General features: G+C 38.5%; 1 protein-coding gene across 2 annotated transcripts in view; it reads left to right on the top strand.

Annotated features, from left to right (window-relative positions):
* Positions 1 to 26,344, top strand: part of rap1gap2b (RAP1 GTPase activating protein 2b) — a 46,910-nt gene extending 20,566 nt beyond the window's left edge. For both annotated transcript variants that reach the window (XM_053648048.1, XM_053648050.1), the window contains 22 exons: positions 8,280 to 8,364; positions 10,599 to 10,634; positions 10,790 to 10,837; positions 12,952 to 12,984; positions 13,137 to 13,355; positions 16,278 to 16,381; positions 16,521 to 16,599; positions 16,828 to 16,881; positions 18,155 to 18,238; positions 18,537 to 18,637; positions 18,975 to 19,104; positions 19,259 to 19,414; positions 20,176 to 20,247; positions 20,342 to 20,428; positions 21,176 to 21,316; positions 21,428 to 21,571; positions 22,719 to 22,834; positions 23,795 to 23,902; positions 24,547 to 24,664; positions 25,450 to 25,555; positions 25,719 to 25,789; positions 25,876 to 26,344. In XM_053648048.1, the coding sequence (XP_053504023.1) occupies positions 8,280 to 8,364; positions 10,599 to 10,634; positions 10,790 to 10,837; positions 12,952 to 12,984; positions 13,137 to 13,355; positions 16,278 to 16,381; positions 16,521 to 16,599; positions 16,828 to 16,881; positions 18,155 to 18,238; positions 18,537 to 18,637; positions 18,975 to 19,104; positions 19,259 to 19,414; positions 20,176 to 20,247; positions 20,342 to 20,428; positions 21,176 to 21,316; positions 21,428 to 21,571; positions 22,719 to 22,834; positions 23,795 to 23,902; positions 24,547 to 24,664; positions 25,450 to 25,555; positions 25,719 to 25,789; positions 25,876 to 25,884 (2,101 nt within the window). In that variant the 3' untranslated portion in view covers positions 25,885 to 26,344. The remainder of the gene's footprint in view (positions 1 to 8,279; positions 8,365 to 10,598; positions 10,635 to 10,789; positions 10,838 to 12,951; positions 12,985 to 13,136; positions 13,356 to 16,277; positions 16,382 to 16,520; positions 16,600 to 16,827; positions 16,882 to 18,154; positions 18,239 to 18,536; positions 18,638 to 18,974; positions 19,105 to 19,258; positions 19,415 to 20,175; positions 20,248 to 20,341; positions 20,429 to 21,175; positions 21,317 to 21,427; positions 21,572 to 22,718; positions 22,835 to 23,794; positions 23,903 to 24,546; positions 24,665 to 25,449; positions 25,556 to 25,718; positions 25,790 to 25,875) is intronic.
* Positions 26,345 to 26,540: the final 196 nt, after the last annotated feature.

Below are 26,540 nucleotides of genomic sequence, written 5' to 3'. Positions count from 1 at the left end.
TTTGTGGAGGAGATACAAAATAATGCTGTTTTTGGTTTGTGTCGCAGAACCCACTAGTCCTTTACGTGCATTTTACTTCATTCCACCAGTGTTTATTATTGGCCCCCATGTACTTTCTCTGTTATCAGGTTCTATCATTTGAAATACCACAGCTTATGCCAGTTCATATTTATTTGAGCTTTGTGATTTGTATTTGCATTTATTATAGATAGGTCCCAGCTTATTATTCATCTTAAAGCATATTATTCAGTTTTGATTCTGAAGTATTTAGCAACTAGAATGACATTAATAGTTACAGAAGTGAGGAATGTAAATCTAGATCCACTTAATCTGGACTAATGGAAGTTTGACAGGTTAGATTTTATTTAATCATCAAACAGGGAAGAGCTAGTTTTCAGAGCTAGTTATTCTAGTAAACAAGCCAACCATGAACTAGCATTATGGTCAACTAAAACCCATACATATAGCATTACAGTTCCAAGTTAACCATATTTAATCAAGTCATTGTGTTAGAAGGCAACAAGATTGGAATTTATTACTCATCCTTGATGGGCTGTTGAAGAGTTAAATTGTTGATACTGAACAATAATTAGCTCACAATCTAAAAGCAGGTTAATTTGGCTAAATTAGCTCAATAAAATGTCTTCCACTGAGACATTTCTTCACAGAATTTCGGACCACTTGCCTTTTGCACAGCTCCATGAACAGGCTAGAATAATGGAGCTGTATGGATAATGATTAAGGTAACAGGGTAGCTATTGTTGCCTTACAGTCCAAAAATATTGGCACCTTTGCACACAGTGATTCCAACTTTCCACTCAAAGTTTTACAAGTCTGGAAATGTTAATAATTTTCCAGGACCTGGATACACACGAGCATGCTGCCCTTCTGCACAATGAGGCATGGTGAGGGAGGCAAAGAAGATCCCAAAGATCTTACAGTTTAGTTGATTCTTGGGAAAATCAAGTTTCAGAATCAACACCACATCCAGGAAGAGTTTTGGACAGGGTACAAGAAGTCGCCTTTTCTGAGAGAAACTTGCAAAATGCAGTGTCTAAGTTTCACCAGGCGTCACTGGAACTATAATTTGAATTGTGCAACCTAAAATAAACCTTCTGGCCAGGTATACCATTGGAATACTGGTATTCCAATAATGGGGACTGCATATAGCTAAATATATCTAAAACTCACTGTATAAGGTCACCATGTTAATATTTAATACATTATCACTCTTTATTTAAACAACATAAGTCTGGCTAATAGATAATGAAGTTCAGTGCTCATTGTAACATTGTCACTTATTATTCCACTATATATATATAAGCACACAGTGGAATATCCTACACACTCTGTACTGTTTTTTTCATATAGCCTCGCCCCCCACCCCCCCTCTGCAGTGTCAGACAGGTTTTGGCCTTTTACTTCGGTGAAATGCAAAGTTATTTCTGGAAGCAAATTTAAAGTTGACATTTTGCTGAAAAATACAGCATTTCTGCCTTGATGGCTACAGAATGGAGGAGGAGGAGAAAGCTGCGGGGCTACTGACATTATCCATTATGTATCTAAATGTGTTGCTAACTGTCGGCCTCTAACCTAGAGAAAGCTCACAGAAAGAGAGACAATTACACACTGTAAAAGGTCAGAGAGAGAACAGGTGAATAACAGCGATGGACACAGGATGCCAGAGAAAGAAAAGGAGAGACTGTAGGTCAGCACCGTTTCATTTGCACTGGGTGAAAATGAAAGGCTGTACAGAGAAAAGAAAGTGGAAGACAAGAACATAAGCAGTGATAGGGCAAGGGCAGACATCGCACCTTCCCAAGTGAGCACACCCCCTAATACAGAGCTGCATGCATCAAAGGGTGAAGATGGAAAGGCTGGCAGATAAACCTGTCTCTGTCTGTGTCCTCACATGTCTGGTGTCAAGAATAATTGATGTCCCTTCTGCAGATTCCTGTCTGGGAGCATGCATATTCCAGCAATGGACTGGCGTCCCATCCTGGGTGTATTTCTGTTTTGTGCCAGTGTTCATAGTATAGTTCAATATACTAGTCCATGCAGGATTTCTTTGAGTTTTTTGTGATTGTTGTGGTCAAAAATGCTTGTGTTTTTCCCCCTAAATCTGCTATTCATCTTTTGCAGTGATGTTTGTTGGCAAATGAGACCTTTTAGCTGTATTCATGTTCAACGCACATAAATCAGAGAGGGCTTTGGCTGAACGTGCATTGTTATGATGTCACATGACATGTCTTAGCCCAATTCTGTGGAAAATCTGCGGTAATTCTGAAAAATTGCAAGTCCCTCCGAATATTGTGTAGTGTGCCTGATTTTGCATTCATTTCTGTATTCGCAAAATCTCAAAATCCTGGACAATATATACGTATATGTATACCATATATACCAGGTTCATAGAAACTGGACAGTTAAACACTGGAAAAAGACTAAGCAATGTTTTTCCAGTGTTCACCTGTCCAGTTTTGGTAAGCCTGTGCCCTCTGTATGTTCTCAGCTGAAAGGATTGGAACCTGATATGGTTTGCTGTTTTAGTCTGTCTGCCTTAGATTAGGTTAGATTATGTGTTTTGTGTCTTTTGAGATGCTTTTCTTTTCACCAGAGTTTCAAAGAGTGATTATTTGAGTTACCGTAGCCTTCCTGTCAGCTCAAACCAGTCTGGACATTCTTCTCTGACATCTCGCATCAACAAGGTGAGAGATGGAACTGTTGCTCACGGCTTATTTTTGTTTTTTGTATCATTCTTCGTAAAATTCTATAGACTTTTGTGCATAAATCACAGAAGCTCAGCAGTCACACCAGCCCATTTGTCACCAACAACCCTGCCATTGTCAAGATCACTGAAATCACATTTCAGTGATTGCCATGGTGTGCCATGGTATGTTGAAACTGTGTGTGTGTGTGTGTGTGTGTGTAGAGCTGTCACTCATGCCCTAGCACACTAAACACCTGTCCTTGAGCACGTCTCCCATCTCATCAGCTACGAGTGCTTATCGTGGAGCGAGAGTCTCTGTCTTTCTCTGCCTGTCTGCTGGAATGAATGGTCTTAATGAAGCACTCTGAGTCTATACAGCACCACGCACTGCATTTAACTTCCAGCCCTCACAGCTATTGATTTCTCTTGACTTTTCCATCACCCTGCAGACAACAGGTGTCTATAGCACTCTTGCTGTCTGCTTTACTGAAATAGAAATCTCATATACAAGGATGAAAACCACTGAAATATATTTCTTACATGTATTTCATATAATTTATATGAAGGCTTTATATATATATATATATATATATACATATAGTGAAAGATGCTCAGACTGTCATAGATAGGGTGGATTGGTAACCCAGGCCAAGAAAGAGATGACAGCGATTCTAGGAAGAGAGGGGTTTGAAGATGCAGATCATACATACTAGGGGTGTATTGCAATGCCGGTATCTGTATGTTTTTAGTGGTACAAATATCCATTTCTATATTTGGATGAAAATCCAAAGTGGGCATGGTCTAAACCAGATGTATGTTTTTTGTAATATTACTTTCTCTTTAAAAAAAAAAAAGAGTTAGAAATATAAGTGCCCTGTGAATTCTAGCTCTGACGGTTCCTCAACCTCGGCTACATCATATTTAAAAATGGATTTCATGACGAGAATAAAAGTGTTTTGTGCAAAAACAATGTCAGTGTTTTGTGTCAAGCAATGCATTTTTCAATACAAAAAAAAACAAAAGAAATAAACAGCAGCGTGCGTTTGTGGACTCCAGCTCCTGAGGGAATGTTGGCATGGTTATCCCGTCAGTCATCAGTGTCTTTTTTCACATGCACCTCATAATGAGAGCATGTGCTTCACCTGGTTAGAGAATAACACCCTTTTTTTATTGTTTTCCTGCATTCTCTGTAACTGAAAGTGTTAACACATCCCTCAAAGCCCCACATGCTCTTTGCGTCAAGGGTCAAATATAGATACAAGTCACCTCTGGTTATAATTGAATATATATTGCACATACTGTATGTATGCCAAATTCATTTTGTGTGTTAGAGAGGGTGGCTATTTTTACAGTGGCCTCAGAATACATTATCATCTTCTCCTGAATAAGTATTGGCAATTGCAAGGTGGTGTGTGGAAGATAAATTCACAGGGACAGAGCAAATGTGGATGATGCCAGCATCTCATTATGGACTTTTCTTCTATGTGGGATAAAGACTCAATCATAACCATGAAAGAATTGTAATTTGAAGAGATAGCCATTCACCCAAGTTATGTAGTCTTTTGCAAATTATATCCTTTAAACGTATTTCACACTGCCAGCTCATCAGAGAACACCAGCTAAAACGTCCTTTCATCCTGATGCTCTACTTCTGTTAGGAGCTTTCTGCACTTTCCGTCCTAAAGATTTGCACTGCCCTTGCTTTATTGGACAATCTCACCTGGGTACTGTAGATTTGTACCTAGGAACTTCAACTAATTGTAATCATTTAATTGTCCTGTACTCAATCCAGGATTCTTATTCACAGTATACACATACTGAATATTATTTTAACACACTTTTGTTTGCTTTTAGTTTTCTACATCTGCATACTGTAATGATTTGTATAATGCTGATGTCAGCCAGGAGACGATGGTTTACCTGTTGACTGTGAGTCTGGTTCCTCTCAAGGTTTCTTCCTCATGTCGTCTCAGGGAGTTTTTCCTTGCCACAGAAAAGAATGGCAGGAAAAATGGATCGTGCTGACTGAATTTAATGCGCTTTATGTCAACATGAAGGCTAAGAACTATGAACCTGCCACTGTTGGACATGTAGATGCCTACCTTGTTAATTAGTATTCCTCATAAATGCTTAAACATGTGCGAGATGGGTTTCAACGTGACCCAACTATTTAAGAGTTTGTGAATTTGAACCCTGATGAGGCCAATCATGGGCATTTGTTGATTGATATATAGAGTAAACTTCAATTAGTGCTCTCCTCTTAACATGTTGGCCTTTGCTTTCCTAGATTGGTATTGATCGTGCAGTTGGTAAAGCTCATGCAGCCCTTATGTGCTATTAGTCATACTGTAAATATGAGTTGTCATGAATCTCAACAGTTCAAGTTATAATGATGTGTAAGCTTCGGGAATCATTCAGTTTCCAGAGCTTCCAGAGAACAGTACATACCATGATAAATAACATTAAATACGACCTTCATCATGGCTAGGACAAATATAGGACAGTTTCTGTAGTCGATGTCTGGTAATTCTTCATTTACTCCTCTTGTCACCAATTAGGCCACTATCTTACTGAAACTGCATGTACATATGTGTAATAGTAGTACATGGTAATTAAAAAAAAAGAAAAGTAATGTGTGCTATTAATTGTCATATAGGAGATGGTGGAGAGCTTGTATTTGTTAGCTAGCAGAAAACTAAAGTCTTAGTCACCCAGTGTAATCAGAAAATCCATAGGAGAGTAGGGATGTGAATTGGTACAATCTGTCCTCATTCCGTGGAAAGTGACAGAAAGGATATGCAGGAGAGACAAAGGTGTGAGAGAATCTGAGTAACATATAACGTGGACACAGCACAGAGATGTACTACATATTAAGAGTGGATCACAGATGATAATGAGCCAAGGATAGACAGAGAGAGAGAGAGGTATGTAGCGAAATGCCAGCTGAAAGGGAGGGCTGGTGGAGCAGCGCGAGAGACAGATACAAAATGTGTGAGAGAGGGAGAGAGAGAGACAGAGACAGACAGATGATGAAGGATGCTCAAACACAAAGACACTCGCACTCTGGAAATAGTGGAATAGTGTCGGCTGAAGCTCAGTGCTACTGTAATGTAGGCAGACTGAGATTGAATCCAGGTGCGAGTCTGTGTCTAGGAGACTGAGGCATGTCTGAGCTGAGATCTAGAGTGCGCTGTAGGAGAGCGGGGATACGTGCAGCCGTGGCTCTCATCGGACTCCTGCACCGCTCACGCAAACAGCGAGAAAGAGAGAGACTCAGAAGCAGAGGCAGCCAGCGGTGGGTGAGCGTGTGACGTGTGTGTGTGTGTGTGTGTGTGTGAGAGAGAGAGAGATCACATCTGTTCCATCTCAGGTATGAATAGTCAGAGATAAGTGATTACTACTGTAGAGGACTAGTATTTTTGGTTGCCTGCGTTAGAGAAGTGCATTTCTTAGACATTGCTTCATAGTGATGAAATGTACACAAATGTAATATAATTACTGTTTGCAACATTCTGCTCTGTACCATGCAGTCCTGAGAACATTTTGTCGATCAAAATCTAAGCAGAATTAGGAGTTTACATTGATTCATTTCTGAAAATAGTCTGTTGCTGGGTCTGCACTTTTACCTGCTGCTATTTTTGTTTATTCTGTAATTTTCCCTCACTTCTTCCACTCTCCATATTCATTTATTGATTTCCTCAGTCTCTTATTTGTTCATTATTGCCACTCTCGGTTGCCAACTGATGGTTAAAAAGTATAAAATTTTATTATCACTTGTGCCAGGGGCTTGTTTTTTTCTTCCCCAATAAGCCTTTTATTAAATCTAAACAATTACCAGCAGCTTAGTCTGAGTGCAAATTGAACTGTGTGCAGTGCTGTAGTCAGGAATATGCCAGAAATATATTACTCAGGCACCAAATCTCAAAATGTTTATCTCAAAATTTTAAAAAGCCTCCAAAACACCTCCATATATCATTTAGCATGGAATGTTTATAGGCATGAGTCAAATCCATGTTTTTTATGATTAGATCTTTTCTTGAGAATTAACCTGAGTACACACACTGATCAAAGTATGATTATTATATTATATTATTATTATTATTATTATTATTATTATTATTATTATTATTGCATCATAAAATATAACAGCCAATCAGGTTCCACTATGCAAATTCAGGCCATGCAACACAGGCTCACCAGAGGAAGGGGGCACTTGTAATATACATATTTACATAACCTACATTTCTTAATAAATAGATCACTTATCTGTGACTAGTAACAATTATTGCAGATGCACTACAATAAGCAATATATTGTTTAATAAAGAAACAAATATATTATCTTTAAAATAACTATTGCGTGACTTTAAATGTTGACATGTGTACATGGGATGCATGGTGATTCTGTTTGATATCTATAATTAAATAATTATGAGTATGGATCAGTCAACCCTTGGCATGTCATGTTTACTTTTGAGGTTGTGATCAGCTCTGTAGTGAATATCTGCCAAACTATGAAACATCGTGTACATGGTGTTATGAATTTGTGTGCTGGAGTGCCTAAAGCCCCTTGGCGAACAAGGTGGCTTTGTCTACACATTTGCCCAAGTCTATCTCCAAAAGTGATGAGCTGGGTAGAAATTCACTGGTTTCCTCAGCAACAGCCTGGATTTGAATGCGATAAAAATGTCAAACTAGATTTCCCCCCTAATCTGTACCTTTCTGGGGCGTGAAAGATAAGGATTATGGCACAGCATGGATCACTTTAAAAGACAACTCTCTGGCTTAGCTGGTTTAGCTGTTAAAATTAAGTAACTGAAGTTGGGATCTTATGAGGTGTCACTGATTTAACATTGTTCTTTTACTTTTATTATAATAAAGTTGGTGGTATTCCTAGGGAAGGATTCATTGTGTCAAAATAGGCATCTTTGCTTTCTCATATGCCACTGTTTGCAATTCCAAAAAATTTCATCGGAAATGTCTGAGGATGGCGTTATGGTATAATGGATAGGTATAATGGATGATATGACATCCCTAATAGGAACTAGAGACATGTCTGATGATGGATCCTTGGAATCTATTCTTAAGTTCTACAGAGACTGTATGAATTATTGGGTGGGTATTTTTAGGCCTGTTCATCTTTCTGTCTTTCTTCTCCCCCCCCCCCCCCCTCTCTCTCTCTCTCACACACACACACACACAGACACACATTCAATCTTAAACCATAGCATGTTCCATGCTATAAGAAATGCAAAGCTGAGAAAAGTGAATGTGAAGCAGGCTGTGAGCCTTTTTTAAACTCTAAAGTTCTATGCGGAGAACCTATGACCCATCACTTTTGGATGAACTTTATAATGATGAAACGGAGCAAGCTCACTCTAGCTCAAGTAAGAGAGTAAGAAATGTTGGATGTAGATCCCAGGTTATGATTGAAGGTCTCAAGCTGTTTACCATGTGATCTGGATACAACAAGTCTTTTAAAGCAAAGGCTTTAAGTGTGCAATTGGTATAAAATTGCTATGCAATTTGTATAGCATTCTAATGTTCATACTTGACAATATTATATATTACAGGAAGCAGGAGATGCTGACCATCTCGAGTGTTCCCCTGGCAGACTGCCCTCCATCTCCACCAAGAACTGCTCCTGCTGCCTTGAAGGTGAGATAAGTTTCTTTTTATCTTCTGACTCAGAGATACAGCAAACATCCTGCAAAGAGGCTGGGATGGTTACAGATTGGAAACCTTAATCTGTTTATCCTGTTTTGTTTTGGGGTTTTTTAGCTCTATGCTTTGCAGCATTTCTTGAGAGGTGCTGCAGCAACAAATCAAAGTCTACAACAGTTCACTTAATAAAAGTTCATGGTGCGTATACTGGGGGTTGGTTTATTAGATCTGACTCTGCTGCTGTTAGAAATTCTGTATAATTGTAGAGTTTCACAAGGTGTGTGTATCTCTTCAACATAAAAAGTCTGTGTGTATCTGTAGATCTCATAATAAACCAGAAAGCCAAACAGTTCTATTAAGGCTGGGTTCTATTAAAGGGGCACAAATAAAAATCTAACCAGCAATACATCTGTTATAGACATTCCAAGTCATCGCTCACAGTGGTGACACAGTAGCTGAGATTTCCCAGAGTAACAACTAACTGTATTTACCATACTGATGATTGATATTGATGTGGAAGTCAATTTTGAAATACAACAAAAAACAAGGTACAGGCTAGCACAAAAGTCTTCTAGTAACTAAAGGAAAAGATTCTGGCTCCTGAGCGGTGCAATAGAATCGTGTTTGCGCTATCATCTGGAGATCTCAAGTTTGGATTCCGATGATGCCACAGCCATCCGTGTCCGGGAGTCTAGGGAGCAAAATTGGCCATGCTCTCTGGGTTGGAGGAATTACATAGTCTTTCTTTCGAGCTGATTTGGATCGACAGCTCAAGTGTCCAGCTGAGGAGGATGGTGATGACGTTGACGATGAAGACAACAACAATGCTTCGTGCCTCTCCTGAGAGCTCGTCTCGAAAATATAGTCGTATGAGTCTACCCAAATCTCAAATAATAATTATGAACTAGTATACTGTCTAAGTGAGTCATTTCCACTACAAAGTACAAACACTATAACTGTACAGAAATCCCCATCCAGAACGCTCTTCAAAATTCGCAACACTGAAGTCTCTACTTCCTGGTCAGGGAAATCTCACTAGCCAATGAGAGTAAATCACTGTTAAGCCCCGCTCACACGTGAGATTTGTGCCAGAATGGGGAACGTAAACTTGCGGGACGTAAACTTTGAAAGCGTAAAAGCAAAAACCGTGATAGGCGAAAACTATGGTTAGAAAACTGTTAACAAAGAATGGTGTTTATTTGTAGACTGTGTTCAATTTTTGCCATTGATTTCACTGTTTTCAGTTTCAGAGTGTTTTTCTTCTTTCTTATTGTTTCTTTTTATTAGTTTCTTGAAAATTTCAATACTTTTGGCACAAATTTAATTCCATAGAATAAACCCATAAACTATTTGCTTTTTATATTTACCACAACAAAACGTATCTGCAATAAAGAACAAGGACAAAGAAGAATACTTTTTCAATTTTGCGTACTTTTTTCCCTCCTAAATTCCACCACGTCCACAAGTATTATATCAGTAATGACTGACTGCTCATGGTAAGGGTTCCCAATGATTCAGTGACTGCATGATGTATTGGTGTAATGCATGCTCAATTTTGTAGAGATAAAGACATAAATGTGACAATATTATGAACTCTGCCAAAACACTTATGCTTGATGATAAGAGATGAGTTACTGCCCTACAGAATCGTACAGACCATGATAAATAACATAAAATATTTGTTCTGTTTTGTTTTGTTTGCTGGAACGTCCTTTTAACTGTTCCTTGGCATGACGAGGACCAGGGCCCAGGGAGAAAAGGGGGTAATTGGCTATGCCACTGGTGCATAGGCCTATAGGAAATAAACAGCACCTCCTTTGTCTTTTCTCTAGCAGAAAGAGCTTATGATGTTGCAGAAATAGTGTCCCGCTTGATCAGTGGACCATGACTCAGACAGTCCCTAGACCTAGAAACAAAAAAAAATGTTATATTTTTTCAGTTTTGGAAGAGGAAAGGATTTTTGAATACCACTAACAATAAAATATGCCCAAATGAACACAGACAGCAGAATTCTCTCTATAGCTTTGTTCACATGCTGGACAGAAATAATAATGCAGGAATACATTAAATAAAATTTTCTGTGACAATCTAAATTTTAATTGTTCCAATTATTTTAGCGTGAATGACACAGTCAAGTCAATCAAGTAAGAGTAAGCTGTCATGTTTACTAATTAGTGTAACCTGTCCATTGGGCTCACTGATTAATTGATCTTTTTTTCCCTACACAGTCTGCACCATTCTTCGACTCACTAGAAAAGATGGAGGTAAGAATTTTTTTTTTTTTGTCTGTTCAAATAATTCTACCATCAGACAGGCTCCTTAGAGTAAATTCTATGACTAAAACACCTTTTAATAAAATGAGCAAATGTCACGTCTCAACTAGTCAATGACCTCATGACCTTTTGACCTTGACCCGTAGCAGGTGTCTGAGGTGGATGAGATGAGGCCAGGCCCACAGAGAGTAAAGGTCTGCAGTGCACAAATAATAAGCTCAAAGCTACACTTCAGGTCAAAGATGGTGTCATAGAGTTTGAAGTAAGAGTGAAACACAAAGTGACATGCTGTTATACAAAAATAATCAATCATCATTTACTACAAAGCATCCAAAGTGTCTTATTCCTCTTATACCACAGCAATTCGGCAACAATTCCATGTTTTATTTATTAAAGAACGAATTTAATGGAACACCAACATCCCGTGGTGGAAAGCTTTGACAACACACAAAACTTCACCATATCAACAATCTTCAGTTAAATGAAAGTATGTTTATTGTTGCGCATGTTTATTATCCAGCTATTATTAGTATTAGATAATGTGGAACACTTTCTGACCAATCAGATTTGAGTACTCAACTGGATAAATAAGGAATAACATACGGCATGCTGTGTTGTTATAAGAATCAACAATGGTGTGGTGTGGATCTGAAGCAAAAGTGGAGGGCAGTTACCAACCCAAAGTGGATTATTTTCCTATAATGGCCCAAAGTCTGTAATTCATTTCATGCCACAGTGATTTGCAAATGATTACAATTTTTAATTTATGAATAAATGACACATCAAGCTTCTTTAATAATTTACAGTTATATTTAATGTTATGGAACATCCACAAAAGAAGATACTTCCTGTTATCACTTATGTTATAGCAACGATAAACATAATCGTTCCTTCACCAGCGTCTCTTTTTTGTCTCTCTCAAAGTTAATAAGACCAACAAAAAAAAAAACACATTTGGCTATGTTACTGAGAAATTGGAATGCATAAACTCCTCTGTGCTGAAGTCCCGTGGCAGAACCTTACTGACTGTTACAAATCAATGACACTGGAGAATCCTTCCATAAACGTTATTAGCCTTAGATTATGTCGAACCTTTACGATATAAGTAACGATAACATATTAGACTGATCACATTAATATAATTCTTGTCACCTGGAATTGCTGTTATATAAGGAACAACACACGACAGACTTTGCTGTGCTGAAAATAATGCATGTTATGCCACTACAATTACAATAGTACAATGTTTCATTTATTACTAAACAACATGTTGCACATTTTAACGGTTCGCAGTTAGAGTTAATGTTCTGGAATGTCCAAGAGACAAGATATTCCCTATTCTCACATGGGTTATAGCAGCGATAAACAGCTGGGACTGTTACAAAGCACTTACAACTGAAACTCCTTCCATAAATGTTAAATAAATGTCTCCTAACAAACACACTTCCCATCGACTGTTTTTGATCACCTGGAGTTTTTTTTTTATTACTGTTCAATCACTGCTAGTGTCACAGACAAGACACAAAATTACAGAAGTAAAATATTAAACCAGTATCCCATTAAAAACCTGAATATTTGTATTTAATGACATAGTAACTGCTCACTCTCAGACCCTAATGGGACATTAGATGCCGTACAATCAGTTACATTACATTAAGTGTAAGCAAAAATGCTCATTTGCTGTGGTTTTAAAACTGTCTTCAGCCAGCAGAGTACATTCTTCACAAGCTTCAGAATTACTAGTATTCCTAGATTTTCACAATTCAAACACCGCCTGTATCACTGACTTGAAGTGTCCCTTTTGAGCAAGGATGTGTCCCATCACAGTGCAAAAAATATTAGTGAAAATATCTTGAATATAGGTGAATGTATCTATTTCTCAATATGATTTTTCAATATTTTCTACCATTGATTTATACAAGGAAGCAAAATTATCCAACAAAAGAAAAAGACATTGCAAGCAAAGTTCATATTACAAGAAGCTGCTTACTAAGCTCATATTTGTTTTATTTGAATCCTCTAATGTTGACTGTTAGGTAAGCTTGATTATATTCAAGATATTTGCACTTTTTTGTTCTCATATCATTTTACCCTGACACACAGTCATTCTGGTTATGTGCATGATCATGTTCCTGTTTTTAGGAAATTTAATGTACAGACATTCTCTGCCATCAGCTTACAGAATGTCCATTCATCTCATCCGTGTAACTACGTATTTTTGTGTTTGTATTCTTCTATTTGTGCATGGGGGATGAAAATGTGATATGATGTGAGAACAAAACTTTTAACATATTTTTATTCCATTTAGGATGACGATGTTTCGTACCCGAGTATAGAAAAGGTGAGAGAGCTCTCAATTTGTATGCTTTTCTCACACAGCCAATCAAGTGAATTATATATTTTGGGTCTTAAACTGTTAAACACTGAGACTAACTGAACTCAATCTGAAACACATTCATTTTACTTTTCTTAAATATATCTTCTGTGCATTAGGTGCTACAGGATGGCCCACCATACCCTCAAGTGATCCTTCCACAGTCTGGAGGATACTGGATCGAAGATCCCGAAACCCCAGCCATCACACCAAACTCTGGAGAAAGCAGTTGGTATCATGAGGAAGATGAAGAGGGCGCGAACCCAGGGGGAGAGTTTGGATATCGACTGGAGAGTAACTACGGCATACGAGCATACCGCAAGCACTTTCTGGGCAGAGTAAGCATATGGGGAAATATAATAACCAACAGGACAAAAATGATTGAAATTTCTACAACAGCCTTGTTAAATGAATCATTTTCAATAACAGAAGTTGTTAAGCAAATTACACATTTACGTTAATGTGCACGTTCTAATACATGATTGTGGACTTGTATGGCAGGTTAAAAATAAAACAAACAAACAAACAAATAAAAAATATGTAATTGTTGATATGGTGAAGCTTCATGTTAGGAGATTTTTGGAAGGAGTCTCCAGTGTAAGCCCTACGTAACAGTCAGAGATAAAGCTGTTCCTTTAAATTATTAACTTCATGAAAGAGAAAAAAGAGAAGCCACTGAGAGAACAACTGTTTATATAGACTAAAACAGACGTGGCTACAAGACCTAATTCATTTTGTGGATGCTCCCAAACATTAAAAGTACAACCCTAATACTGAAAAAGTTGGGACAGTATGGAAAATGCTAATAAAAGCAAAGAGGAGTCATTTGTAAATGTACTTTGACTTGTATTTAAACAAAAAACGTATAAAGACAACTGCATAGTTTTTTGAAGGTAAATGTTTATTTTGAAATTGATGCATGCAACATGTTCCAAAAAAATTGGGCCAGGGGCAATTTAGGAGTAATAGCGATGTGACAAGTTGAAATAAGAAGGAGATGTGAAACAGGTGAGGCAATCGTCTAATCATAGTGTATCAGGAGCCTCCAAAAAAGGCCTAGTCCTTCAAGAGCAATGATCGGTTGAGTCTCGCCAATCTACCACCATATGCGTCAGCGAATAATCCAACACTTTGAGAACAACATTCCCCAAAGACAAATCGGTAGGATTTTGGGCATTTCACCTTCTACAGTACACAATATAATTATAAAATTCAAGGAATCTGGTCAAATCTTGGTGCGTAAAGGGCAAGGCAGAAAACCACTTCTGAATGCGCGTGATCTCCATTCCCTCAGACGTCACTGCCTTAAAAACTGTCATGAGTCTGTAATGGAGATCCTGACATGGGCTCGGGAATACTTTGGTAAACCTTTGTCAGTCAACACCATGCACCGCTGCATCCACAGATGCAAGTTAAGGCTTTACTATGCAAAGCAGAAGCCATACATCAACACTGTCCAGAAGCGCCGCCGACTTCTCTGGGCTCAGTCTCATCTGAGATGGACAGTAGCACAGTGGAATCGTATTTTGTGGTCCAACGAGTCAACATTTCAAATAGTTTTTGGACAAAACAGTCGTGTTCTCTGGGCCAAAGAGGAAAAGGACCATCCAAGCTGTTATCAGCGTCAGGTCAAAAAGCCAGCGTCTGTCATGGTATGGGGGTGTGTCAGTGCACATGGCATGGGTAACTTGCACATCTGTGAGGACACCATTAATGCAGAAACATATGTGCACATTTTGGAGCAACATGTGCTGCCATCCAGAGCAGAACAATGCCAAACCACATCCTGCCCGGATTAGAAGAGCATGGTTGTGTAAGCAGAGAGTGCAGGTGCTAGCATGGCCTGCCTGCAGTCCTGACCTGTCGCCGATTGACAATGTGTGCCACATTATGAAGCGCAATATAAGGCAACAAAGGGCCCGTACAGTTGCGCAGCTGAAGAAATGCGTAATGGATGAATGGGGGAAAATTCCGCTTGCTAAACTTAACCAACTGGTGTCTTCAGTGCCCAAATACTTAATAAGTGTTATTAAAAGAAAAGGTGATGTTACACAGAGGTAAACAGTCAACTGTCCCAAATTTTTTGGAGTGTGTTGCAGTCATCAAATGAGTGTATATTTTCAAAAACACATTACATTCACAAAGTAAAACATCAAATAATGTGTTAATAATGCGTTGTCAATATAGTACAGGGTGAAATGAATTTTCATATGACTCATGATCGCATTTTTTTTGCATTTTACATACTGTCCCAACTTTTTCGGAATTGGAGTTGTAACTATAAATGGATAAAAAGTATGGCCTGTTGTCTGTTAATTAACTGTTAGGGGCTTGTTAGCAGGCAATATTTAGGACTGCACATATTGTAACCCTAACCATAATTTTTGGCTTCTTCAGTTAATTTTAAACATAAGCATCGGTGAGATTAGTATGTAAAACTTACCCATTAAATCACAAGTTCCCCCTGGGAGATTTTTTGGCCACTCAAGCTATCCTCTTCACAGTGCGTTGAGACAATATAGACACACGTCCTCTTCCAGGTTGATTCATAACATTTCCAGTTGACTGGAACTTCTTAATTATTGCCCTGATGGTGGAAATGGCATTTTCAATGCTTGTGCTATTTTCTTATAGCCACTTCCCATTTTGTGAATCTCAACAACCTTTTGCCGCACATCACAGCTATATTCCTTGGTGTTACCCATTGTTATGAAGGGAATTTGGCCTATGTGTTACCTCAATTTATACCCCTGTGAAACAGGAAGTCATGGTTGAACAATTTCCTGTTCCTAGTCACCCAGGTGTACAATTTTTGTATGTAAAATATCAATGGGAATATATTTCAAATATATTTTTCTCATATGAATTCATAGGGGTGCCAATAAATGTTGCACACCTATATTCAACAAAGATATTTTTTTTGATAAACCTGTGTTGTGTTTGCAATTGTTTGATATCCGTAAGAGCAGAGTATGTTTATGATTTTTTTTAACAAAAGATCAAAAGGTTAAACAATAAAGACAAATTTTTACAGCCTTCTTTGCTCATAAATATACACACACACACACACACACATATATATATATATATATATATATATATATATATATATGTATATATGTATATATATATGTGTGTGTGTGTGTATATATATGTATATATATGTGTATGTATGTATGTATGTATGTATGTCTTCGATTATACAGAGAAATGTCCCTCTGCAGTCTCTAGGCCTGACTCTGAAAAACCTCACTTCACAGGAACACCTTGATTTCTACTGCACAGCCAGCAACCATGGCAACCTTGTCCTGTCCCTCCGGCATGAAGAAACAAAGGATCAGGAGCATCTGCACATTATTTTAAGGTAATAACAGCTTGGGGAGAGATTTTATTCCCAATTATCCAATTTGCAATGTGCACTTATTTTAATGCTGATTGCATTTATAATGAAATGGTTGCATTTATTTAATAAATTCTTAATCTGATGCTCTCAATCCTCTCAGGACTCCAGCAAAGACAGTCTATGACAGGATTTTGGTCACGGGTTTGCTTGAGCTCCCCAGCGTCCCTCAGTTAGCCAAGGTGATGATGCATGGTTTTTCATTTCCACTGAGTGAGCTTTGAAATCATGCTGCCTTTTGGGCATTTATTTAAACACTGTGTATTCCTTTTAAACCCCAACCATTCTGATCACTTTGATCATTGCAGTTATTTGCGTAAAATAATAATATTGTATCTCAGTGCATCAACTGAGGTCAGTGAACCTGCATCAGATTTTAATTCTGTGACGCTCTCTGTCTCTTTCTGCAGCTGCTTTGTGAAGATATCGTTGGCTTGAGGTTCAATCCCGTGTTGTACACTAGGGTGAGTTATCAGGAATTATAACCTTAGTTCTTACAAACATTACTTTCAGACCATGGCTTTAAAAATGGGAAGTTGTAGGATTTCTCATTAAAACTGAAAAGGCGTTATGAATCCTGCGTCTGCATCTATGACGTAGCCAAGAATTAATTTCAGGGTGGGATGAGAAAATACGCTGATTAAAATCATTGTGTTAATTAGATTTACATGTTTACACGTACATTTGCTCATTTGGCTGATCAATAATTTAGACAAGATACAATTGAGCAGTTGAGGATTAAGATTAAGGATTAAGATAAATAAAATTGATAAGTGCAACACACTAATGCAGACGGAGAGTTTGAGAGTTTGTCAATGAATTATTTAAGGCATGATCCACCATCAAACAATAACATTAATATGGAAATGAAAACAACTTGCTAGTAATAGGGAGAAAATTACATCTCACAAAGTCAAAAAATTATGTCTCCTCCTGCCATAGATTTTCAAGACTTCATCAGGTGTCATCTTGATGTCCCTGTGCACAGAATGTAGCTAGCTGGCTCGTAGCTTTTTTAAACAGAAATGGATAAAAAGCATGGTCCTGATTTGTTAATCCTGTTTCTCACTATAGCTGCTGGTAGCCAATGAAAATGTGATTGAACAAACTAAGGGGCACGTGGATTTGACGTTTGGGTGGTTAAATCCATCCATCCATTCATTTTCCATGCCACTTATCCTACACAGGGTCATGGGGGAGCCTATCCCAGGGAACTCGGGGCACAGGGCGGAGTGCCAACCCATCGCAGGGCACATTCACACAACCATTCACACACTACAGACAATTTGGACATGTCAGTCAGCCTACAATGCCTGTCTTTGGACTGGGGGACGAAACCGGAGTACCCGGAGGAAACCCCCAAAGCACAGGAATAACATGCAGGGCGATTAAATATGGAATTGTATTGATGACTTTGTTGACCTTTTATGAACATTATTATAACACAATTACTGCACAATAGTTATACCACTTAACACCATGAAACAGTGATGGTGCAATCAGACCCACACAGTGTCTTTCAATTTACAGATACTTTTTTTTTTACTTTTTACATATTTTCTCAGTAAACGTCTAGTTTGTGATAATCAGATATATACAGTATGCTCTAGGGGATAGAGATTAGCTTGAAAAACTGACTCTGTGAGTGAAATTCACTCTGTGATGGGTTTTGATTAGCCAATTTCTGATCTGATTGATTTCCAAACCCTGTTGAACTCTACTGCTCTTACTTCACAGGGATCTCAGTTAATACTGAACTACGATGAACATGAGCTGAACAACACTTTCAAGTTTGGTGTCATCTACCAGAAGTTTGGTCAGGTCAGTAACACGCATTTCCTCACGCATTCATACAACCTATGAATTCAAATTCATATCTCAGAACCATTGTATGTATTTAAGATGTGCACTACATAAAGTGTGTATTGCATTTAAAGCTCTTGAATCACTTCCCTTATGAGATGTTGAGCCATTTCCCCTGTGCAGCACTTGCTTTTGTTCCCCTTCCCTGACCTTTCCCAGTGACCTCACACACTATCTTCTATAGTCTTACAGTTGCTTGAGCTGATACTTTTTTTAAATAAAATTGTGGTTGAATAATTCTCTGTGTTTAACCCAGATGTCAGAAGAGGAGCTGTTTGGAAACAGTGAGGAAACACCAGCTTTCACTGAATTCCTCCGAGTGCTGGGAGACTGTGTGGAACTGCAGGATTTTAAAGGGTAAGAGAGATAGAGCGTCGCAAGGGCATCTTATCACACTGAAGGAAACCTTTAATTTTTAAATGGAAGCTTATTTAAGCACAGTGGCTAAAATTAGTGGAAACTTACAACTGCGGAGGAAAAGAACAATGTCACGATTGAAGATGCTCAGTGTTTTACTCCTTACTACTCCATACTATCAATAGTAGTATAGTAGTCATATTAACCCTACTATCAATAGTATTAAAATCAAGCCATATTAATTATGGTACATAATGTATATTGGTGAAAATGATTCTGATAGTAACAAATGATCTGAGGCTTCAGATTTCTCACTGATCTTTCCCTCCTCTGCTAGTTTTCGAGGTGGTCTGGATGTCAGTAATGGGCAGACAGGTTCTCAGTCGGTCTACACTGTGTTCAAAGGGCAGGAGCTCATGTTCCACGTCTCTACCAAGTTACCCTTCACAGAAGGGGACACACAACAGGTACATATTCAGCCTGAGAGGTAGCATTTAGCGACACTACCTACTATTAATACTCGTAAAGCTTTGCTGCAAGTGTTAAATGTGTACATTTAGTGGAGCATCTACGGCTATATTTCCAAATGGATGTGTTGTTGTTTTTTTCACCCATGCACAGCTTCAAAGGAAGAGACATATAGGAAATGACATAGTGGCAATAGTTTTTCAAGAAGAGGCCACACCATTTGTGCCTGACATGATCGCGTCCAACTTTCTTCATGCTTATATCCTGGTCACGGTGGAGAATCCGGGTACAGACGACACCACATACAAGGTAGAAATAAATTGGGCTAATTGATATTATTATGCAAAACACATATATTAACCTTTTTATATATTTCTATCAAGCAGCTCTTATAAAAACAGAACATCACACAAATAACATTTATGATAGCAAGGTATACAATTATAATAATCTAACACGTATTACTGTTAAACTGCAGGTATGTGTGAATTCTAGTTCTTTTCACTGAGTCAGATCATGTGACACTGAATCGAATTTTTCAGCTCCAAAATGGCTCATTGCTGGACAAATTCTGCAATTTATTGATTAGAGATTGTTTTTTCTTTGTCTAGCTATGGCTGAAATTGTTTCATGAAATTTTCCTCTACCTTCTAATAAAAAAACAACAACATTTTGACATTTGAATAACATTGAATTTTATAGAAATCCATTTAAATAATTGTAAAATCAGCAAGTCAATACAAATGTGCATTGACAAATACAGTAAACATCCCTGCATTAATGACTTAATAAGTGATCTCCTCTCCTAATACATGACAACATCTTCAACCGGTCATATATGTGAGTCATCTCTCAATGTTCATGAAAAAAAATGTACTCAATAGCTGACATATATCTGTAAATACAGTATAATACATGTTATTTTGAAGTAAACTGCAATGTACCTGCCTTCCATAAGGATAGACAACTATGGAGATGATAATGAAGGACAGTCCATCCATCTGGATTGTCATACCCAGACTTAAAAAGATATCTTTAAGTTTTAGCTAAATAAGAATGGTGCATTGCAGGTCTCTGTCACAGCAAGAGATGATGTTCCACAATTCGGTCCTCCGCTCCCCAATCCTCCAGTCTTCAGAAAGGTAAATAGCTGCAGTCAAATTAGCTGCTTCTATGTTAGAAAGGATTTTTTTTTGCATGTCATTGTATTTGCTGTCTCATTCTATCCATCCACAGGGCCCAGAATTCAGAGAGTTCTTGCTGACTAAGCTGATCAATGCAGAGCTGGCCTGCTACCGCTCTGATCGATTTGCCAAGCTGGAGGTAAGTACAAAGCGGTCAACAACATAACATTTTTTGAGGGGATGAACGTGTGTGTGGCCCATTCGTTGTGTATTCTCACCTCACGCCCAGTGTCCCCATGATAGGATCCGGCTCCACCTAACCCCTGACCCGGATAAAGGACTTACTGAAGATGAATGATTGAGTTTGAAATAATGAACATTGCTACTTGGGGGGCATAGTGGCTTAGTAGTTAGCATGTTTGTTTGTGCTCGGAGCTTGCATTTCTCCCCATGCTTTGGGGGTTTCCTCCGAGTACTCCAGTTTCCTTCCCCAGTCCAAAGACATGCATTGTAGGCTGATTGGCATTTCCAAATTGTCTGTAGTGTGTGAATGTGTGTGCAATTATGTTACGTCCAGGGTTTCCCCGCCTTGTGCCCCAAGTTCCCTGGGATAGGCTCCAGGCTCCCCCATGACCCTGTGTAGGATAAGCAGGATGGAAAATGGAGGGATGGATGGAACATTGCAACTTAAGCTGGATCAGAATTTCCCTGTATTTTCTGTATTTTCACATTAGTATGTTTGCATTAAGTTGTTTTCACCTACCGTAAAAACCACTTACAAGTGGCCATTTCATAGTTAGAGTTGTAATTAATGCATAGATTATGATACAGTACATATACATTGATGGCCTTTATAAGCAACTATTAGAGGGAGTTTTATATATACATTTGTTCATATGATACAGTATGTATGTTTCTAATATTTTCCTATACGTGTGTGTGTTAGGAGAGAACGCGAACGGCATTGCTGGACAACCTCCATAATGAGTTACACAGACAGACTCAGCTGCTTCTGGGTCAGCCGCTCAGCGGTGATGAGGACCGAATGGAGAACGGAAGCCATGGGGGAATCCTGGAAACTATCAAGGTACCCAGAACATATTTCATTAAAAATCAGGCTCAACAACCTCACTGCTTCTGAGAGAAAAGCTGACAGAGATATCTTCCCCTTGTCTTTTTTCCTCTGTTTCTGAATCAGCGAGCAATGCGTGTGCGTAGTCACTCAATGGAGACGATGGTGGGCTCTCAGAAGCATGGCCGCTCTGCAGGGGGTGGAGGAGTGCCCACCAGTCTGAGTGGAGCGGGTCTTACCCATAGCAGCCCTGAGTGCAACAGGAACTCGGTGAGCACTCCAAGCTACAGTACCAGGCACAATCTCAATACGCTCACAGACACATGTTTGCTGGTTTACTCAGAATAGGTTTAAAGCAGAGGTTCTCAACCTTCGGGTCGTGACCCCAAATGGGATCAAGATGTGGATGGGTTCAAAGAAGATTTTTATCAACCATTATTTCTAATGTTGTTCTCTGCACATGATCTTGATTTATGGAATATTTTAAAAGAGTCATTCAAATGGTCATATTATTATTATTATTAATTAATTAAAATTTCAATAGTCTTCAAACTGAAGCACCTCTTAAGACCATTTTACACCAGACTGCAGCACTTACTAGCACTTATTTATGCAGGATTCGGTGTCCTTGTGTGCATCAAATCAAAGTAGCTATCTAGCAGCTCAAATGAGATGTGCGCTTTTGACTACATTTCCTGACTTAAGCTGCAGTGTGACGCAAAATCCCAGTCCTCTCATTAGACACACAACTATTTTGGGTCCTTACGATAGGATCAGGGAAACCAAAAAAGGTTGAGAATCCCTGGTTTAAAGTGATCGTCTAAGCACAAATAAAATGTCCTTTTACTCCCAGTGTAGATGATTAGCGAAAACTTGTTTTGCGTGTATGTCTCTTTAATTTTGGTACAGGAGCTAGAAAACAATAATTTAGCAGTATGCAAAAATGCTTGTCTAATTCATCACATCATACCTAATTACATACAGTCAATACAATTTTTTTGTATTATTTGCTAAAAAAAAAATCTTATACATCTTAATAAGTTGTATGGTACAGTTCCAACTTTAAACTTTGGAAAACATCTCTTACATGAGTCTGATATTTGTGTGAAGTGATGGCAAGCTATATACTGAGAAAGAAAGTGATTCCAGTTTCAAGATGGCCACTACAACGTGTTTTTTAAACTCTCTAACACTTTTTTGTTAATTTTTGCTCATAGTAGTGTCATTCAGTGTCTTACACCACATAAGTCAAATGAGTGATGTTTTAGACATGCAGTTTGTACAATGATAAACCAGAAGCTTCCCTTTGTTAACAGAATTTGCTCCGTTTTAGAGTAACATTTAGAGTAAAGGGAAATGAGAGAATCGAGTGAATTTAATTTCAGACCAGACTGTTTAACTTTGAACTTTTTTTTAGTACCCTGTGTCATCTACGGCTAAGTCTCCTCTGAAGAGCCCGGTGAAGAGACGCTCATGTCTTTTCCCCCGGCTGCACACTAGCATGGACGCGCAGACCGAGCGTCTAACACGCAGGTCAGCCACACTGACATACAGATACACACTCGCACATAACTTGAAAATGACCTCCATTGAACTCAATTCAACCAAAATAATCGATATGCCATTATTGACAATTATATTTACATTTGTATTTGTTGACATGTATTTGTAATGTTATGTAACAATACGTAACAATATCATGCTTATTTTATGTGTGGTGGTCTGGGAAAACCTGACATATTACGCTGTGGCTGAACCCTCGCAAACAGGAATAAAAAGCCTATTTTTTTCTGTCCGTAACATACTTTCACACCACAACATGCCTCAGCTGTCTTCTTGCAAAATCATGTTTAACAAGCAGACAGTTAGTCTGCCTAAAGATGTCCAAAACCTTGCTAGCTAAGTCGGATTTCCGCGCACAGTTCTTGGATAGCTATATGCTGTATCAAAACAGACATAAGCCTAATTAATTCTATTTGTAATCACATGCTGGCTGTGAAAAAGTCTGTGATGCTCCTACACTGCACTTGCTCTTACACTTTAAATGCAATTTTGCCATTTTCACTTCTAGGGGAAAGTTTTAATAAAGGGAAATTTATAATGCTAGAACTTCAGTTATGGTTGAGCTATGTGCAAAAGAGGAAAAAAAAACATTTCAGTTCAGGAAATAACTATATACTGTATAATGTCAAACTTTCACCATGTGAAGGGTTTTCCCAGAACACCACACATATATGAAGCACGTTATTTCATAAACGTTGTTTCATAAACATGTTGCTGAGGAATGAAAAGGAAATGGGAACGGTTCCTGCAATAGAACCGCCTCTGATGCACAAAAGCTCTGAAGGATGCTATAAATCATCCCCACTCTGTACTGAGATATTGTCAAACGCTGCGCAATGAGAAATGACTGCGTACAAACAGCCTTGCACTCACACTGTGAGGAAAGACACTGCTGAGTGATTTCCTCTGTTTGTCATTGCTTTACTCCAGTATGCTCTGTGATCAGAGGAGTCTAGACAACGGTCAACTCTCACAAGAGGTTAAATCACAGACCTCATCAAACCCCAGTTCTCCAGAGATCTGCTTGAGTACAGAGAGGTAAAGTCATAAGTCATTAACAATACAGTCTTGTCCCAGCTTCCTACAAGTCACCTTTTTTCCCCTAGACTTAGTGCTAGACTTGCAAGGCAAAGTGTGTATGTATATATATATATATATATATATATATATATATATATATATATATATATATATATATATATAATATAACTCAATCTGAATGTTTAGTATACTCGTAAGAAAGTTTCATACCTGAATGAAATACAGATTTTGTATATAAGCATTAGAACTTCAGCTGGAAACGACTAGGATCGGTGCTATCACTTATGGACTGAACTTGAAAGAGGTGTAGGTGGACGAAATGTTGTGTTCGTTATCCTAATGCTATATTATATTATAAAGCTAGATTATACCAATATGGCTCTTTGAGGTGCTGTTTTAGAAGCAGTACACACAATAAAGACTCCAGGAATGTGAAATATATGTTGATAATTTTTTTCTCTAACTAAACAAGAAGAATGAAGAGGGGCCATGCTAGTTAATAATTCCTTAATAATTAGTTACCTCATTACTTCTCCTTTGTGCTGTTTTGCTATACTTACTAGTAGATCTAATTAATGTCTTTAACTTTCTTTAAAACATATTTTCACTCATCTCTCTCTGTCTCTACCGGCTGACTGTAGCCCAGCTCTGAAGCTGCAGGAGTGCACTCAAAGCCCAGAAATCTCTCGCTCTCCATCCAGCACAAGCAGCTTCAGTAGTGTTGCTGGAGACACAGACACACTTGAGGAAGGAGACCCTGTGAGTCTGTGTGTGCATGTGTCCGTGTGTGTGTGTGTGTGGGCAAAGTTCAGGTTAGTTTAATCTAAACTGATCATGTTATGGGAGCTATGTTAAGGTTGGTGGTTGGTGTTGCATGGTAACAGAGAGTCAGATGGCTGTCTGAATCACACAGTCCAATTAATGTTCACAGTGGCATAGAGGCTTAGTGGTTAGCATGTTTGCCTCGCACCTCCAGGGTTGGCGGTTTGAATCCCACCTCCGCCCTGTGTGCACGGAGCTTGCATGTACTCCCTGTACTTCAAAGGTTTCCTCCAGGTACTCCGGTTTCCTCCACTAGTCCAAAGACATGCATTGTAGGTTGATTGGCATTTCCAAATTGTCTGTAGTGTGTAAATGGGTGTGCAGTTGTGAAATGCGATGGGTTGGAACCCTGACCAGGGTGTCCCCCACCTTGTGCCCCAAGCTACTTGGGGTAGGCTCCAGGCTCCCCAGTGACCCTGTGTAGAATAAGTTGTATGGAAAATGGATAGATAGATGGATGGATATTTATGTATTTTAATATTGGCTTCCAATGGTAGTCCGTAGTTTTTTTAAATATGTATTTACACACCAAAAATCTAAATCTATATCCAGGTTTCTGTAAAGCTGCTTTGTGACAGTATCTCTGTATGCTTAATATGAATTCAATTGAATGATGACTGGGTTGTGTTCAAAACCTCCTTTTTATGGAGGAGTACACAGTGGTAGAAAGAAAATTGCTGGATTTATTATGAGCAAAGAGTTATTTGTCTTTTTCTCTCCAGAACAATCTCCAGCTTTCTCCCAGTTTGTCACCTGTGTGTAGCTCCTCTCTTGGTGTGGAGGGTCAGGGTGTAGGAACTCCGGTTATAATGTGCCGCAGTCCCACAGGTAATGAATTCCAAATATGAACATTTCCTCAATATGGTTTAATTCAGCTGCTGTTAAATAGTTAAGAATGCAGCCAGTGTTTTCTTTCTCATCTTTTGTTTGCTTACAAATGAGAGATCATTTCATGAAAATAATCACTTGCTTGCTTTATCACTATCAAAAGAGTTCAAGAATAAGAATTCTCCAAGATCCAGCCTGAGATTCCGCTTCGACAAGTTGAGCCACTCGGCGCCTGTAAGATCTTATTTAATAATTCATCTGTTTATTGTACCTGTCTTGTACTTGACTATGATGTAACTGGATGTTGTCATTCTGGACAGGGGCACTAGTGACCGACCAATTAAGAGAGACCAGGAGCACTGTGTGAGCCAGATATGAGCTTTGGAACAAGACAACATACTGAGGATGAGGGACACTGGATTTTAAATATTGCTAAAGCTTGAGCTGCCTCCAAGATGGCATGAGTCATGTGAACACACACACATCCTATACACAAATACCACAGCATTATTAGAGCTTAGCAGGTTTATCCTACCACTGATCCTGTTGACCTGGAATATTCAGGCTATGATTTTGATTGAGTTTTTTTTTTTTTGCAGCAAAGGCTTGTGATGAGTTCCTAGGAGGATGATAGCTTTTTATAGCAATATCTATCATTTGTTGAGACAGAACAGTGAAGGTTATGCAGGACAAAATAGCTGCAATATAGTTAATTCAAAACAACAAATTTTCTGTTTGACTTCTGTTAAGAGTTCATGGTTTATATTTTGCACTGGCAATGCATTGTGCTTTATTGTCTTCGTCAGTTTAGCTGAATGAGATTAGAGTCCCTTTATTGTGCCTCAGTTCTATTATTATGGTTGGTAAAAACCATGCAAGCAAATGAAAAGCAAATCCTTATGGCAGGATTTCTCAAACTTTTCTCAAATTCCCCTTTCAGTGTCACCAAAACTCACAGACTCCCTTATAATTACAGCACATATTA

This window comes from Ictalurus furcatus, chromosome 18, assembly GCF_023375685.1.
Source record: "Ictalurus furcatus strain D&B chromosome 18, Billie_1.0, whole genome shotgun sequence".
Lineage (NCBI taxonomy): Eukaryota > Metazoa > Chordata > Actinopteri > Siluriformes > Ictaluridae > Ictalurus > Ictalurus furcatus.
This window is presented reverse-complemented; position numbering and strand designations above follow the sequence as displayed.